Source organism: Capra hircus, chromosome 29 (genome assembly GCF_001704415.2).
Source record: "Capra hircus breed San Clemente chromosome 29, ASM170441v1, whole genome shotgun sequence".
Classification (NCBI taxonomy): Eukaryota; Metazoa; Chordata; class Mammalia; order Artiodactyla; family Bovidae; genus Capra; species Capra hircus.
In genome coordinates, this window is record NC_030836.1 from 29,109,295 (window position 1) to 29,125,455 (window position 16,161).

Consider the following 16,161-nt stretch of genomic DNA (forward strand, 5'->3'; position numbering starts at 1 on the left):
ATCTAGGCAAGTTTATTCCCCAACGGGTGATGGCCAGCAGTAACCCCCTGGCCTGGGTGCCTTTGGACGAGAACCTCACCTAATTTGGGGTTTGTCGGTAGTGTGGGGCCCTTGGGTCCAGGCCCTGCCCAAAGGTCTTCACCATCCCTCCACCTGTTCTCTAGACACAAGTACAGATAAGTTCATCCCCAAGTCTACTCCAGACTGGGAATAGTGTGGGCTGGCAGGGTCCTCTCTGCGGGCCAGTCGGTTCATCCCCCTGCCTCCTTGCTTCACTTTGGTCTCTTGGGTGTCTCCCTTCCTGGCGGCCAAGGGGAGCCTGTGCCAAAGGATTGGAAGCAGAGGAGGGGGTCGGAACGAAGAACACTGGAGGGTACAGATCACACCCTGGAGACTCCAGGGCCCAGGCTGGGGTGTCCCATCCAAGAGGAGTGTCCCTCTGAGGTGTGTGTTCCCTCCTTGAGAGACCGCTTTGATGCCCATTGGAAAATGCTTGAAAGTCTGAAGTGACACGCATTTCAGTCCCTCCTGTATCCACCGTGCTTCCCCCAGACACGAGGATGCTCCTTGAAAAGCTTCAGGTTTGTGGGGCCACGTGTGAGTCTGAAGGGCCCCAGCCGGACTGGTCACAGGGCCATCGGAGGGGAGCTGGCCGGCACGACTCCCTGCGCCCTCCCAGAGGGGGCAGTGGGGAGGCCACTGATTTCACCAGGGCCTGGTGCCGGGGGAGCCGAGTGTCAGATACCAGAGCCGGCAGGAAAAGGCTGCAGCCCGTGTTGCCATGGATATACGGAGGCGCGGTCAGATGCTGTTATTTTTAGCCCTGCAGCGCCAATTTATTGGTGGCATCCTGGGGACACGTAGGAAAGGCAGGAAGGCTCCCGAGACCGGGTCCTGCCCGGGACAGTCAGTTCTGGGGTCTGAGTGGATTCACCCTCCCTCTGGGGATGGGGAGGAGGGAGAAGAAAGAGACGGAGCAGGCTGGCTAACGGGGCCAGCAGTGGGCGGGGCAGGGGCGGGGGGCGGTGAGGACGCACCGAGCTGGTTTCAGTCTCTAGCAAGAGGGAGGCCAGATGGCTGTCAGTGGCAGCTTCCGGGGTCGAGATGAAGCCACTCGGGCTGACTTCCGGGTCTTGGCTCAGCCCCTTGCCTGGACCCTGGTCTGCAGCAGCCCTACAGAGTTGGGTCGGTGCTTCGGTTCTTGCCGGGGCTCAGAGCCTCAGGGCTTCTATCAGAGGCGGGCCATGCGAGAGCAGGGGGCTCGCGCAGAAACGAAACCCAGCAGAGGGAAGTTGACTGTTAACGCGGGGTCGGGGTGCCCTTAGCATCCTCACCCCCTCAGACCAACCGAGCTGGTTGCCGAGCGCGGAGGATGGCAGGAACAGGGAACTCCTGTCCCGCTGCTCCAGCCTTCTAGGCCTGACCGGAGCTAGGTCCCCGCTTCTACATCCTGTGATCCAGGCCCTGTGCCCTTAACATCTCGCGTGACGGCTCTCTGGCAACTCACACTGTTCTCTCCTGCTCTGCTGTGACCTTATCATATATAATAAGACCAGTTCCCTGCCCTCAGGGGACCCCTTGAACTTGGCCCTGTGGGGATGGTGGTGGGTCTTTCCAGTTGAGTGCTTCTAATGCAAAGGGAAGAGGTAGACGAGGAGTCGCAGAGATGCCCTCCAAAATTCCCCACCAGGGCCAAGGTCAAGGTCAAAGGATGGATGTGGGATCTATGTTGGTTGCCCAGTGATCCCCTCACCTTTTTACCTGGTCAGGAAAAAATCCATCAGCCATCACTCTTAGGGCTGAGATCTCGTGGAAGAAGCACACAGGAGGGAGGTGACCAGGAAACCATCTGGGTCCCTCCTCACGTCAGGGCTGGACTCTGATGTGGACGTGAAGAGGTGGATGGAACGCTATAGACCCAGAGCAGAAACCAACCCCTCGGAGCAATGCCTGGGACCCTCTTGGCCCCCCACCCCCGCCCTGGCGTGAGTGGGGTCTTACCATTGACAGTTAGCGTCACCTCTCGCTCCCCAGCCCCCACCCGGGGCACCACAGCTCGGCACACGTATTTCCCCGCGTCCTCCTGGCGGACGGCTTTGAGGGTCAGGGTCTTCTCATTGCTCAGGACCTGGGAGACATGGAGAGGGTCAGACACTAAGAGTAGGGGCTGGGCTCTGTCTCTGAACCAGAAGGGCTGAGAGGCGGCTGGGGGCGGCGGTGGGGCTGGTCTGCAGCGTCTCAGTGAACAACCCCGGGGTAGGGTAGGGGGCAGAATGTCTTATTACACAGCGCGCCAGGCGGACCGTCCTATGGGGCGAGCCCCAGCACAGAGGACTCTGTGAGGCTGAAGATGCTGCAGCCCTAAGTCGTGGGTGCAGGGGGGCGGCTGGAGTGAGAGAAGGACTATCCTGAAGCTGAGCTTCTGTGAGGGTCCTGGATCTGTCTGTCCTGAGTCATTTCAGTGTTCCTTTGGGATGAGGTTTGGGGCTTCTCTGGTGGCTCAGGCGGTAAAGAATCCGCCTGCAATACGGGAAACCCGGGTTCGATCCCCGAGTTGGGAAGATCCCTTGGAGGAGAAAATGGCAACCCACTGCAGTATTCTTGCCTGGAGAATCCCATGGGCAGAGGAGGCTGGCGGGGCTACAGTCCATGGGATCACAAAGAGCTGGACACGACTGAGAGACTAACACTAACTTTTGGAGGGATGAGAAGGAAATAGGCTTCGGCATTCGATGTCTGAGTTGAGATCCCGGCTTCAGAGGTGCCTCCTTGTGTGGCTTTGGGCTCTAGTTCTCTTCTCTGAGGCCCTTTCCTTATCCCTATAATGGGGAGTGGCACTCGGAGGACAGTGTAGTGTCCAGCAGACAGTAGGGGACACAGAGGTCACTTTCCCCCCTGCTTCCCTGCCTGAGGCTCTCACGGGTCCTCCTGGGAGGAGGGAGGCCTGAAACTCTTGGTACTTTAGTCGCTCAGTTGTGTCCGGCTCTTGCGACTCCATGGACTGTAACCCACCAGGCTCCTCTGTCCATGGGGTTTTCCAGGCAAGAATACTGGAGAGGGTTGCCATTTCCTCCTCTAAAGAACACACACACTTTAAAAGAGGAAAAAGCAGGGAGAAAGCCAGGCTTAACTGCAAAGCTGAAGGTAATGGCTATTAGGGGAAAGCTGAAAAACCTTTCTAGGGACTTTTCACTCCCAGTGTCTTGGTGACCACCTGCTTTTCTCATAAGGTTCACGACAGGGTGAAACTGCACTGGCCGAACGTGTTTAGGGCTGAGGGGGGTAGGTGTGGGTACCTGGGGCTCCCTCTCCTCTTTCTGGGGCCCCTGTTCCTGCAGTTTACACGGGAGGCTCTCATCTCTAGTGTGTGAGTGAGAGGGGCCCCGGGAGGCAGATTCCCCCCAGGCCTGAGGTCCCCCCACCCCTGCCAGGCTCTCTGTGGTCCCAGCTGTGGACTCACCACGCCTGAGCCCCGCTTCATCCAGACGATGGTTAGGGATGGGTTGCCTGTCCAGGCGCAGCTGAAGACGGCGTCCGAGCCCAGGTCTACGAGCAGGGACTGGGGCTCTGTGGTCATCCTGGGCCCAACTGCCGTGGGAGGAGGGAGGAGCCGGGGCTGTGGTGGGCAGGGTGCAGGACCCTTCTATCTGCCCCTTCTCTCCCCCACTATGCTTGCCCCATCCCCTACAGGTCAGGCCTCCAGCTGTCTGGGCCTGGCCTGGGAGCTAAGCAGTAGGACCCCTCTCCCCCAGCCCAGCCTCCCTGGGGCCCACTGTGGAAGCAGGCAACTCCAGGCCCAGAAAAAGCTGCTCTGGCCCCATTTCTGCCTGGATTTGCAACCCCCATCCCCCACCCCCATGCTCTCCCATCCCCTTCCCTTTCTCCTGATCCCAGGAAGCCCCACCCTGGCCCCAGGGTGTGGAGGGAGGGGCCTGCCTCCCACCCCAGAATCTCTGTCTGCCTTCAAGTCAACTGTCCACCTCCTTCAGGCCTCAGCAGGTGACCTGGAGCCAAGTTCCCCGTGCACCTAGCCCAGCTCCTGGGCCACCGCAGGGCCACTGCAGGGCTGGGAGATAAGGAGTGGGGGACACCAGACCTCCTGTGCGGTGTCCCCCCGCCCCCCATTATCCTCTATTCCAGCTCCGCCCCACCTCCTTTTCAACACTGAAGGGGAGACCTTCAGGTCCTTTCCCCGCACGCATCCTGTTAGTGGAGGCTCCTCCCCCCACCCCTCCCCCACCCTAACCAGAAGCCCCTGCAGATGGAGCCTGGGTTCCCAGAGCAGGTGCAGCAGTGGGATTTCAGGGGCAGTAACAGGAGGGTGTGCAGAGAACTGCCTTCAGGGAGCAGGTGTGAAACCAGGGTCAGGAGGCCCGCAAGAGTCCCCTGATGCAAACAGGGAGTCATCATGCTTCCTGCTGAGGCCGGTAGGGGTGAGGGGGTTAGGAATAAAGTTTGTAAGAGTGCTTCTGAATCTGCACAGGGCTTTGGATGAGCTGACGGTCAACGCTGTGAACACAGCTGAGGGCTGGCTCCCCCGAGGGTCCCTGCCTGGCCAGCAGCAAGGAGGGGGAGCCGCTGATGGGGGGCTGACCCATCTTGGTCCTCATTTTGCTCCTCATTTGTTGTGTGACCTCAGGCCTCCGTCCCCTCATCTGGGTGCTGGGAATAAGAATTCTAGCCTCCCTAGATGATTTTTTTAAAAAAATAGACTTAATAGAATTTTTTTTTGGCCATGCTGCGTGGCTTGTAGGATCTTAGTTCCCCAACCAGAGATGAAGCCTTTGCCCTCTGCAGTGAAAGTAGAGTCCTAACCACTGGACGCCAGGGAGGTCCCCTCCCTGGGAGATTATGAGGGTCAAGATAAACACGTGACAGTACGTGGGGACGTTTTCTGTAAAGGGCATGGATTCCGAGCTTGGGAGGCGTTCTTATGTCGTGTGCAATGAGCCCACGATGGTTCCCCCAGCCGAGAGCGGAGACTGGCCAGAGCCCATGCGCCAGGGAAGGCCCGAGCCACTCACAGTAGACGTCGACCGTGCGGCTGATGTTGGTGCTGCCCAGGGCATTGGTCACCTCGCAGGAGACGGGCTCTGAGAAGTACGTGTAGTCCACGGTGGTCCGGTACACCTCCCCTGAGGCTTCCTTGATGATCTGGCCCCGCTTGGCCCACCTGTAACACAGGCACTGGCGCTGGTGTGGACCTCCCACCCGGGGGGCAGGATACGTCCCACCCGCTGGAAGATGAGGCCTGGCGAGGGGCAGGGTAGGGCAGGCCCCCAAGGAGCACCTAGGGGGAGCCTCCACAGAGGGGCTACTTCTGGGGCTTGGGAAGGGGTCAGTGGTGGGGTGGTAGGCTCTGGGCTGTGGGTCACCAGGCAGCCAGCAGCACTTGACTGATGGGTTATTCTGGAGGGAGGTGGGTTGGCTCTTCAGTGGGTCTGCCCATGTGGCTGGCCAGGCAAAGGCTAACCCAACTGCCAGACCCTGGGCAGCTTGGCTGTCCTGCTCTGAGCTCCCCTGGGGGTCTAGTCCTGGACCACACTGGAAAAGGAGGCCAAGCCCGTGACTGAAGAGGCCAAGGTCTAGTGGTGTGTGCCCATTCGTGCGTGTACACCTGCACACACACGTATACACACATGCACGGCATCAGGAAGCTTGATTGCCAGACAAGACAAGACGCTGATGGGGAGGTGATAGGCGTGGTCTCGACTGCCCACCCTCCTGCGCTGGCAGCTCTCCCAGTTCCCCCGTCCTGACTCCTGTCCCCAGAGTGGGTCCCATCATAGTGCCCCTCTCTCCCGAAAGCCCTTCATCCCTCTCCTACTTACTCATGTTCCTCCACACCCTCTGCCTCCCATCCTGGCTCTGCTCCTTGGGGACCTGGGCTGTCTCAGCACTGCTTTTATGGGACCAGCAGTTGGGTTGGTGGGGGTGATGGGAAGACAGCTATGCTGACTTCTTTCATTGGCCAACTGACTGATGGGTATCTTGGGTCTGGCCCCGGGGCAGTGATCACTGGCCTGGTGCAGCAGACAGCCTGCTGTCTGTATGGCAGAGCACCCCAGGGGTGCGTGTGCACAGGAGAATCAGCGCTTTCCCTGGGTTACTCTTACTATGCTTAAACCTTTTTGAAAACACACATGTTCCCAATAGGTACTTCCCACTGTAGTTCAGGCCTGTTTTGGGGTACATGTCTTTTGTTTTTGGCCACTGTGTGGCACATGGGATCTTAGTTCCCCCTGAAGCGGAAGCACAGAGTCTTAACCACTGGACCACAAGGAAGTCCCTGGAGTGCATGTCTTTGCCAGGGCTCGGGAGGCCCCCGTTATCCTGGGGCTACCACGACTCCAGGTAGCCACATTCTCAGGGCCCCCTTTCCTGGGGTCACGGAGGGCAGGGCCCTGCATCCTGCCCTTCCCTCCACCTGCTCCTGCTTAGCCAGGCCATCCAGCTCGGGAGGTGGCCGTCTCCCAGTACCACAGAGAGCACCAGGCTGGCACTGTGCAGTTATTATCTTGAATTAGTGTCAGATCGTTATTAAGAAGACAATTAATAATAACAATTACAGTTTAACAACAGAGCGAACCATAGTTCCCTGAGAGCTGAAGGAGCTTCCCAACAACCCATTATGAGTTATTCATGAATCATTTCAATCTCTAACTTTAATTTAATGACCACACTTAACAGTCAGGCACAGCTCCCACCTGAGGCAGACGAGTTCAGTCCGGGACACACAGTGGTGGATCGGCATCCAGCCCCTGCTCCACCCACCCTGCAGCTGTGAGGGGGCAGGTGGTGGGATGCTACGAGGAGGGGGCAGCCGGCTGGGCTGGGAGGAGGTAGGTGAGACCATCCTGCCCCTGGTTGCCCACAGCCCCAGGGAGCAGACTCTGCTGGGCAGTCCTCTTCCATTATTGGGGGTTCCTGGGGGAAGAGGGGGCTTTCCCCCCACCCGTCTGAGGTCCCTCACATGTAAGCAGGGTGAAAGCTCCCTACTGGGGCCCCCAGGAACTCAGAACGGCTGGGGCTATCTCTGGCCTGGAACTCAGCACTCCTGGCTGCATGGGGCTCCTCTTCCCCCAACCAGTCTGGCTTCCCCTCTCAGATTCAAAGAAGGGAGGCTGAAGAGACACTGGAGGGCTGTGCAGATGCTGCTCCCAGTTCCCCAGGGCTGATCCCCACCTTAGAAATGGGGGGGCACTGAGAAGAACTCAAAGACGGTCTTCTCCCATCGTCCCAGGAGGCCAGCTGTGGGGCTGGGTCTCTGGGGGTCACCCCACGAGTCCCCAGCTCACCTCTCACTCAGCCACTCTTTTTCTTCCCTGTCTTTATTCCCCTTCTGTACTCCCCAACCCCCACAAAAAACCCCAAAACAACAACAAAAACCCTCGGAGGGATCCCTTCCAGAAGCTCAACCCACTTACTGAAGCAGCAGGTCACACGACCAGGGTGAGCCAGACAGCAAGTCCCACCCTCTCCCAGCTCCCGTCCCATCTCCTCCCCTCTCTGTCCCACCTCCTCCCCTCTCTGTCCCACCTCCCGGTCTCCTCTCCCCTCCCCTCCCATCTCCTCTCTTCTCTAGTTTCTCAGCTTGGCCTCCTCCTCCTCTTTCCTCCAGTCCCTTCATCCTCCCACCACCACCGTTTTCACCGCCTCGCCCAGCCCCTCGGAACAGGACTCAGATTAAGCTTTCCCCAATCAATGTGTAATTTGGCCAGAGCAGATGTAAGAGGATTAATTATTTACATCACACAATCAGGAGGCTGGTGTGTCACTGCCAACAGGCTGTCCTCCACAGCCCCGCCTTTCACACTGGCCGGTAGACCCCCGCCCTGTTCCCTGCATGGTGGGGTGGGGGCCCTGAGACTCAGAGGGGTGCAGAGAGGCAGTGTGCTCGCCCCAGGCGGCTGGTCCAGCCAAGTGAGGCTGAGTTCAGTTGGACGGGCTCCCACATCCACCCGGGGCCCCTTGCTGGGTGCTGGGGTGGACCAGGGCGCATCTCTGATTTCCAAGATCACACCCTCTTGTGTGAAACAGGAGGAAGCAATCAAGACCAAGGCAGAAGTTGAAAAACAAAGATCTCTTAGTCCCGACCAGGTCAGCTGGGAAAAATCCATGGACTCAAGCGCTGAGATTGCTCAAGGCCCTTCCTCTTGGATCCCAACACATTTAGAAGGGCCATCTGCCTGCTGGGGAGCCCTTTTGGAGGCCAAGAGGCTGAGCCACAGGGGATGGGCATAGACACCCGCCTCCTCTCACCACCCCCTTTCTCCTGGGCCTCTGGGGCTCCCTGACATGTCCCTGGAGGCCAGAAGGGCTCCCCGAAAGCCTCTGGAGCCCTGGAGGGTGCCTGATCAGCACTGAAGCCTTCTGGGGCCTCTGGCAGGCTGGAGGGCCAGGAGGGAAGGAGGCAAGTAGGAGCAAGCACTCGCCTGTCAAACCTGCGGGGGACCGGCCTGTGCCTCTGGCTCCTCCTCTGTGACTGACTGTTGACCAGGCTCTGAGCTGTGGGGAAGGATGGAGACAGAGGGAAACCACAGGGACCCAGAACCCACGGAAACCTGCAGGTCCTGGCTTATTAACTTTGTGGTTTAAAAACTAAACATAACTTTGTTATAGAGAAGTCACAAGACCGATCCAGAAAACTGCCATACTCCCTTCACCTAGACTCACCAAACGTGGTCAATATCTTGCCACATTTGTTTCTCAATGATCTCTTCAAATGTAGACTTATCCCTTATTATTGCCATGATATGAGAGTGAATGTGGGTGGGTCTGCTCGGGTAGGGTGTCAGTGGGAGAGAAGGGGTGCCCAGGGAAGCTGGCATGAGAGATGATCTCTGGGCATGCAACACCTGGTGTGTAGGGCCTGTGAGCAGAGCGAATAGCAGAGAGAAGCCCGCCTGTGGATGGAGCCCAGGCCTCGCAGGTGCAGGGTGGAAGCCCAGAGAAAAATACAGGTCTCCTGCCACATCTTTGTCATTGTCCTAGCCAAGTCAGACCTGCTGCCCGGACCCACAGGGCCGCGGGACTCCAAGGAGCCTGGAGGTCATCTAATCTTTCTCCTGCCTCTAGCCGGATGAATGGTTAAACCCAGAGGACGCATGGTGTTCATCCTATTTAAGAATATCCTCAAGGATAAAGGCTCTGTGCTTTCCCAGGGTTTCTGGTTCCAGCACTAATTATCTGCACTGCAGGGAGCATCACCTGTGTCTAGCCTGAACCTCTGGCTGCTTCTTTGACCCGTTTCTCAGGTTCTGCCCTCTGAGGCCACGCTGCCTCTCTTTGGCTCTGTCCTCCACTCCCACCGGCAGGTTTGTTTCTGAGTCTGGGACCATCAGCATCCCTGGCAGTGGGTGATGCTGGGGCTTCCTGACCATCTCAGTGGTGGGGGGGACACCATCAGGCCTGGGCTGGGGGAAGGAGCGGGGCAGAGTGAGGGCGGTGTCGGGGAGTGTCTGAGTGTGCCCTGGAGCACCTAAGAGGCCACTGGCGTCTGAAAGTCTCGTGCAGTGGTGGTGCCCAGGCAGGAGGCCCAGAGGCGCCACTCTGTGTGTTTACAGAGTCCTCGAGCCCACATTCTGGAGCGCTGAGTGCCTGCTCCACGCTGACAGCTTAAGTGACTACACGGCAGTTCCTGCCTTCAACAGGGAAGGACAGGCTTGTGAAAATCAGTGAGACGTTCATCCGTGCGGCAGGCAACAGCTGCAGGGGGGCTGTGGGGACGACGAATCTGGGTGCCTGATGGTCAGGGCCGGAGGTCCTGGCAACCCCACCCTTCCAGGGGACCGGTTTGGTGAGCACAGGACTAGAATCTGGATCTGACTGACCGTGATGGCTTGTTTTAGCTTTTTCTCCCGAGTCTCCTTCCTTTCAGAAATAAGGGGTACAGAAGCTGTGCAAACAGAAGGAGTGACATCTGTCTCGGAGGAAGGGAGTATGTGTTCATGAGGAAAAGGCGAAGTCCACCTGGCCAGGGCGGGGTGAACGGGTGTGCCGGGGAAGGGTCCTGGACACTCAGAGCGGACCAAGCACGGTGCTGGACGCCTGGACCGCAGGTGCCAGCCCTGCGCCAGGCAGGGTGTCGAGGGGGCCTCCCCAGCAGGGCCTCTCACCTGTACTGGGTGACCGCGGGGTTGGCCTTGGCAGAGCAGTGGAACGTGACCACGTTGTCCTCCAACACTGGCTGCGGCTCCACCGACAGGTTGACAAGTGGGGGGTCTGTGGAGAGAAGAGGCGCCCTTGCAGACTGTGGTGCTGTGTACACATGAGGGTAAAGGCCAGCAATTCCACCCCCGGGGTCTCTCAGAGCAGCCACTCCCCTGCTGGTCCCCAGAAAACTGGGGGCCTCGGCAGGGGGCTCCCTCCGTCCCTGGAAGTGCCCGAATCAGGGCGTCCTGGCAGTGGGCTCAGGACTCCTGCTAGGGATTCAAGTTATTGTTGTTCAGCCACTAAGTTGTGTCCAACTCTTTGTGACCCCATGGACTTCAGCACGCCAGGCTTCCCTGTCCTCCACTATCTCCCGGAGTTTGCTCAAATTCACGTCCATGGAGTCGGTGGTGCCGTCCAACCATCTCGCACTCTGTTGTCCCCTTCTCCTCCTGCCCTCAATCTTTCCCAGCATCAGGAATGGATTCAAGGCTGGTGTTTAAACGAACAGCCACCCCAGAAGCAGGGCTGTCTGGGCCCCACAGGGTGCTTGCTGCCTACATTCCAGCTTTGGGTGAACAAACCACTATAGGAAAGAGAGGTCTGAAAAGGGCGTGGGGGGCGCACAAGGAGGACGTGGATACTAAGTCCCTTTAAATACAAACTTTTCAGTCTTTGAAACGTCCGTCTTGCGTCTCTTTGTGTAAAGGTGCATCTGTTACCTTGGCACTTACAGCCTTCCCCGACCCTAACCATCTCTGCTGAGTCCTGACGGGTGTCACTCAGCCCTCAGCTTCCCAGGCAGGGCTTGTTTTTGACACTCAACACAATGAAGCCCAGCTCTCAAGTGCGAAATGCTCAGAGGTGGAGGAAACAGGAAGTCAGAGAGGTAGAGAAAGACAGAGACACAGAGAGGTCATGCGGAAGGGAAGTGGGGGAGGGACGGGGGCATAGAGATGCCTATGTAGGAGAGATGTGAAGATGAGGGAGGGAAGGAGAAGGAGAGAGACCGAGAGAGAGAGAGAGAGAGAGAGAGAGAGAGAGAGAGAGAGAGAGAGAGAGAGAGAGAGAGAGAGAGAGAGAGGGAGAGAGAGAGAGAGAGAGAGAGGGAGAAAGTGCAGAAACATAGAGAAGCAAAGAGCAGACACGGATAGGCTCAGAGACTCACATGTTCAGAGAGACACACAATCAGACAAAAATTTTAGACTTAAGGCCAGAAGACCCAGGGGAACTGAACAGATGGAGACAGAAAGTGATAAGGTGCTGGGGAAAAAGCCAAAGACAATAATGAGACATAGAGGAAAGAGACAGGATGACGGAGAGTTGGAAACAGAGGCGGCGGTATCCAGAGCAGAGATCAGAGGTGGGGAATCAGCCCGGAAAGAGACCCCGAGGCGGCCTGGCCCTCCTGAGCTCAGGGGAAGCCAGCTCAGGACCCGCTCTGAAAGCCGGGCATCCTTGTGCTCTGGGGTAGGCGCCCAGGCCTTAGCACCCCGGGCATGGTCCACGTTCCAGGGGAGCAGAGATGACAGGTCTGGAGGTCTGGCTGGAGCTCAGCTCTAGGCTGAGTGAAGAGGGCAGCTTTGTCCCTGGGTCCTAGTCAGGCCCTGGGGCCGCCTCTTCTGCCAGACCTCATCTATAGGCACAGCTCTATGCTGGTAGGGCAGGAGGACTTGCTGGGGGTTCACCCCATTTTCAGAAAAAGAAGAAAGCTGGTTTCTCAGAGACCATCTGGAAAATGCTGACCCGCTCTGGGTGCACATGAAGGGCACCACCAGGGGAGCAAGACTCCAGCTACCTGGCCCAGCTCCTGGTTGGGCTGAGAGTCAACTGTGCAGCCGCCCAGCTGCAGATGGAGCCTCACCCACCCCAGAGTTGGGATTGCTTGGCAGCGTGCCCTCCCTGTGCCCTGCTGGTGTTCAAGTTGCCTTCTGGGGTGCCGGGCTTGAGGGGAGATGACCCACAGGGCTGCACTGGGGTGTGCAGACAGCTTGTTAAGACGCAGGAGAGAATGCTGCTTCCTGACAGCATCAGGTGGTTGGACAAGCTGGAGCTGTTCTCCCCACATCCGTTCTGGATGGGACCACAATTCTGGGAACGTCTCCTATGACTTGCTTGCCTTTTCTTGGAGAGTTAATTGTGGGGAGGTGTTGGCTACTTCAGTGACCTCAAAGTTGGTTTTTATTCATTTATTTTAAAATAGGAATTATTTCAAAAAAGTCTGTATTTATTTGGCTGTGCTTGGTCTTTGTTGCTGCGTGGGCTTTTGTCTAGTTGCAGCGAGCGGGGACTACTCTAATGCAGCGTGCAGGCTTCTCATTGTGGTGGCTCCCCTTCCTGCGGAGCACGGGCTCTGGGGTGCGTGAGTTTCAGCAGTTGCAGCACGTGGGTTCGGCAGTTGTGGCTCCTGGGCTCTCGAGCGCAGGCTCAGTAGTTGTGGTGCAAAGGCTCAGTTGCTCTGTAGCACATGGGATCTTTCCGGAGCAAGGACTGAACCCACATGTCCCACCTTAGCAGGCAGATTCTTTACCACTGAGCTACCAAGGAAACTCTCTACATTGGTTTTTAAAGCATGACTCCAGCGGACCCAAAGATACGTGGCCAGGACTTGCCTTGAGAACTCTGCCCATATCTCCCAAGACAGCTACACCCCCAGAACCCTGCAGCCTCCTCCTGGCTCTTCCCCATCACCTGAGTGGGTTGTCTGCTGGCCCACCCAGCTGAGAACCACCAGTTTTCAGGGCTAGTTCAACAGCTTCTAGAAACCAGCCACAGAACATGCGGGGCAGCTCCAGGAGGCCAGTCCCCACCTGGCTGTCCTTTATAAAGTGGTGAGACTTCCAGGGACAGAGAGACGAAACACACACCTGCTGGAGGACCCTTCCGGCTGTCTGCTCCCCTCCCCTCCTCTACCACCGAGCTGCCCTTCTCAGTTATCCTGTGGACGCCTGTCTCCTGAAGCTTCCCCACCTCTTTGCAGCATCCTCGGTACCCAGGAAAATAGGCTCCCCGCACACCCCGGGAACCTTCTACACTGGCCGGTCTCATCTGAGCCTCCACCCCAGGCCCAGAGGTGCCCACGCCCCTCTCTCCGCACTTCTCCTCTGCATGTGCAGGATATGAATTTTCACAAGTCCACCAGGCTCCGAAGGTATAAATAGTTTATGTCATATCCGACTATTAAACATGATTTTAATCCCATTTGTGATGTCGGTTGCATAACTTGCAGGGGGCAGCTTTGATGTAGCTGGCGGAACTGAGATCGCACTGAACAGATGTTACAGCTGAGAGTCTGTTAGAGTTTCCATCAGTAGCCTGCCTCCACGAGCGCGCGTGTGTGTGTGTGTGTGTGTGTGTGTGTGTGTGTGCGCGCTCGCATGCATGCACGTTCAGGGGAAGTATTACACCCAGGAAGGAATGAGAAAGGAGAGAAACTCCATGACTCAGTGATTTCATGGCACATCCATTTGAAGCTTGGCAGCTGGATGCAGAGTCCAGATGCAGCGAGACTTTGGGGGTGTTAAGCTTTCTCTCCCATTACTCAATCTGGGGGCTTTGTCTTCCGTTGGGTAACATCTAAAGACCAAGGGAAACAAACAACAAATGTGTTTTTGCTGAGTTTGGATACTTCTTGGTTGACTGAGAAAATGAGCAGGTTTGCAAAGGCAGCTATGATCCAGCCTGTGGTGTCCACAGTAAACAGCCGGACGCTTACTGAATGAACAAAGGGATGCGTGGGGGTGGGAGGGTGAGCAAGAGGGAGGGGGCAGAGAGAGCCTGCTCTTTTGCTCAGCAGGCGCGTGTAGACACCTTGGGGAGGGGGACGAGTGGATGCAGACCTCCCCTCCCTGTGGGGTCTGGGGGCACCGGGAAGGGGCAGCTGCACCCCCATGACAGGTGCTGGGTGCTACACTGGGGTCACTGCCCGAATGCTTTAACTGAATCCTTCCAGCCAGTGTATGTACCAGCCAAGCACCTCCACATACAGATGAGGAAACCGAGGCACAGAGAGGTGAAATAACCAGCCCAGGATCACTCAGTAAGTGGCAGAGCCAGAATTCCAACCACGACTCTGGACTGCCTCGCAAGGGGCCCATCTAGGAAACTGGGCACCTGGATTCTCAGCTTCACTTTGACCTCATTCTTGCTGCCTCCCTCGTGGGGTGGCTGAGACGTCCCTGGAAAGAAAGTCAGTGAGGCCCAGAGACCTGGCAAGGCTGGCATCCTCCTCGGGCAGACTATCGTCTGTGCGTCCTGGTGAATCCGTCATGGTATCAGCGCGCGTTCAGGGGAACGTGTTTTAATAGCCGGTGGGCTGTTGTCATGATGATGACTTTCTTGTTGACGGAAAGGTTCTGCTTTGTGACGCAGAAACATAGCTCCCCCCAAGGCTCTCCTGCCAGGCCCCAAGCGCCGACCCGGTGGTTTCTTCCCTGGGGGTTCTGTGGCTGGCACAGGCCTCCTGACCAGCTGGGCGGGGGTGGGGGGAGAGAACGGAGGTGCTGCACAGTGGCCACAACAGGCAGCCTGGTACAGGAGGCTTGGATGTCTGTGGCTCTCTCTCTCATTCCTCCCAGATTTGGCTTGTGTCTGGAGAGACCTCTGATTCATGGTCAATCCCAGGGTGAGAAGAGACCTTGGACGTCACTCAGTCAAATGAGACTAGGAACCAGCATCCTAATGACCAGCTCAGGCCCACACAGCTCATGGGTGGTAGAGCCTTTCTGGGCTGTAGACTACCCCATCCCCCCCACATCTTGCTTTCTTTCCATAGTTGGGCCTGCAGCTTGATGCCATATCTGCTACAGCTAAGAAGCAGGTGGGTGTGGATAGTGGGGCCTGGACCGGGGCAGGGGAGGGAGACACTCCTCCCAGGGTGACCTTGAACTTACACGACCTTAAAAGCAAGAGCCTCCCTCCCATCACCCTGGTCCTTGGCCTGCCCAGAGCCCTGGTGATCCTGGCTCTCACTGGATGGGGAATGGAAGAGCCCTCTGCTTGGTGTAGATGGAGGTGGAGGGGGTTTTAAAAGCTGGTGAAGAGGGTGGATGCAAACCAAGGATCAAACCTGTGCCTCCTGCAGCGGGAGCAGAAGTGGGGTCTTAACCACCGGACTGCCAGGGAGTCCCCAGTGATGTTCCTAAGGGGACTGTCACCCTCACTGGTGACAGTAAGAAGGACAAAGCGGTCCTTGGGTGCCAGACAAACTCGCTAGCCCCTAGGATTGGCGGATCCAGGTCCTGCCTCCAGCTGTCCTGCAGGGGTCTGGCCCCGGCCTGGCTACTTCCCCCAACCTGTGCTCCGGGAAGGAGTGCCGGATGGTCCCTGCCCCCGGCCAGGTCAGTACTCACGCTGGATGTCGATGGTGACTGAGGTCTCCTTCCCTCCGGGGATGGCTTTGTTGGTGGCTCGGCATACGATGCTCTGCCCGTTCTCCACATCGCCGGGGGAAATGAAGAGGGTGCTCACAATGCTCTCACGCTTGCCATCTCGGAGAAGGGTCTATGGGTCGGGTGGGGAGAAAGAAGGCCCCAGGTCACTCATCACTGCGACAGCTGGGCGGGTGGGGCAGGACACGCGCCAGCCTCGGAGAGGAGGAAGGAGCTCTGTGGATAGAGTTAGGTCAGCTCAGGACACCCAGGGGCGCCCACCTCCATGCAGAGCCTCGGGTCACCCCTGGCTCCCTGGCCTGGCTGAGCGCCAGGCTTCAGGAGGAAAAAGGAACTGCAAAGTGACTTGCCCACCCAGACACAAAAGAAACCAGCTTGGGCCCAGTAGAGACCAGGCTGCTGGTGCTATGTAGAAATGAACTTGTAACTATTCTACCTCTGGTCTGGGGGTGTCTCTGGGTCTGTAGGGAGTGCTGAGATGGGGATAGCAGGTGCTGTGGCTCCAGGAATGATGCTGGCTGCAGAAGGGTGCACAGCTTGGGGAGTGAGGGTAAAGGCAGGGCTAGGGTGGAGACGCGTGAAGAATCAGCGCACACTGACCATTTCATTTACTTTACTT

The 16,161-nt window shown here is 57.6% G+C and overlaps 1 protein-coding gene across 2 annotated transcripts in view; it reads right to left on the reverse strand.

Annotated features, from left to right (window-relative positions):
* The window catches only part of KIRREL3 (kin of IRRE like 3 (Drosophila)), a 613,428-nt gene that overhangs the window by 19,025 nt on the left and 578,242 nt on the right, over window positions 1-16,161 (reverse strand). For both annotated transcript variants that reach the window (XM_018043218.1, XM_018043217.1), the window contains exons 7-11: window positions 15,504-15,654; window positions 10,119-10,224; window positions 5,025-5,173; window positions 3,461-3,588; window positions 2,002-2,128 (exon numbers count right to left, since the gene is read on the reverse strand). In XM_018043218.1, coding sequence (XP_017898707.1) covers window positions 2,002-2,128; window positions 3,461-3,588; window positions 5,025-5,173; window positions 10,119-10,224; window positions 15,504-15,654 — 661 coding nt within the window. The remainder of the gene's footprint in view (window positions 1-2,001; window positions 2,129-3,460; window positions 3,589-5,024; window positions 5,174-10,118; window positions 10,225-15,503; window positions 15,655-16,161) is intronic.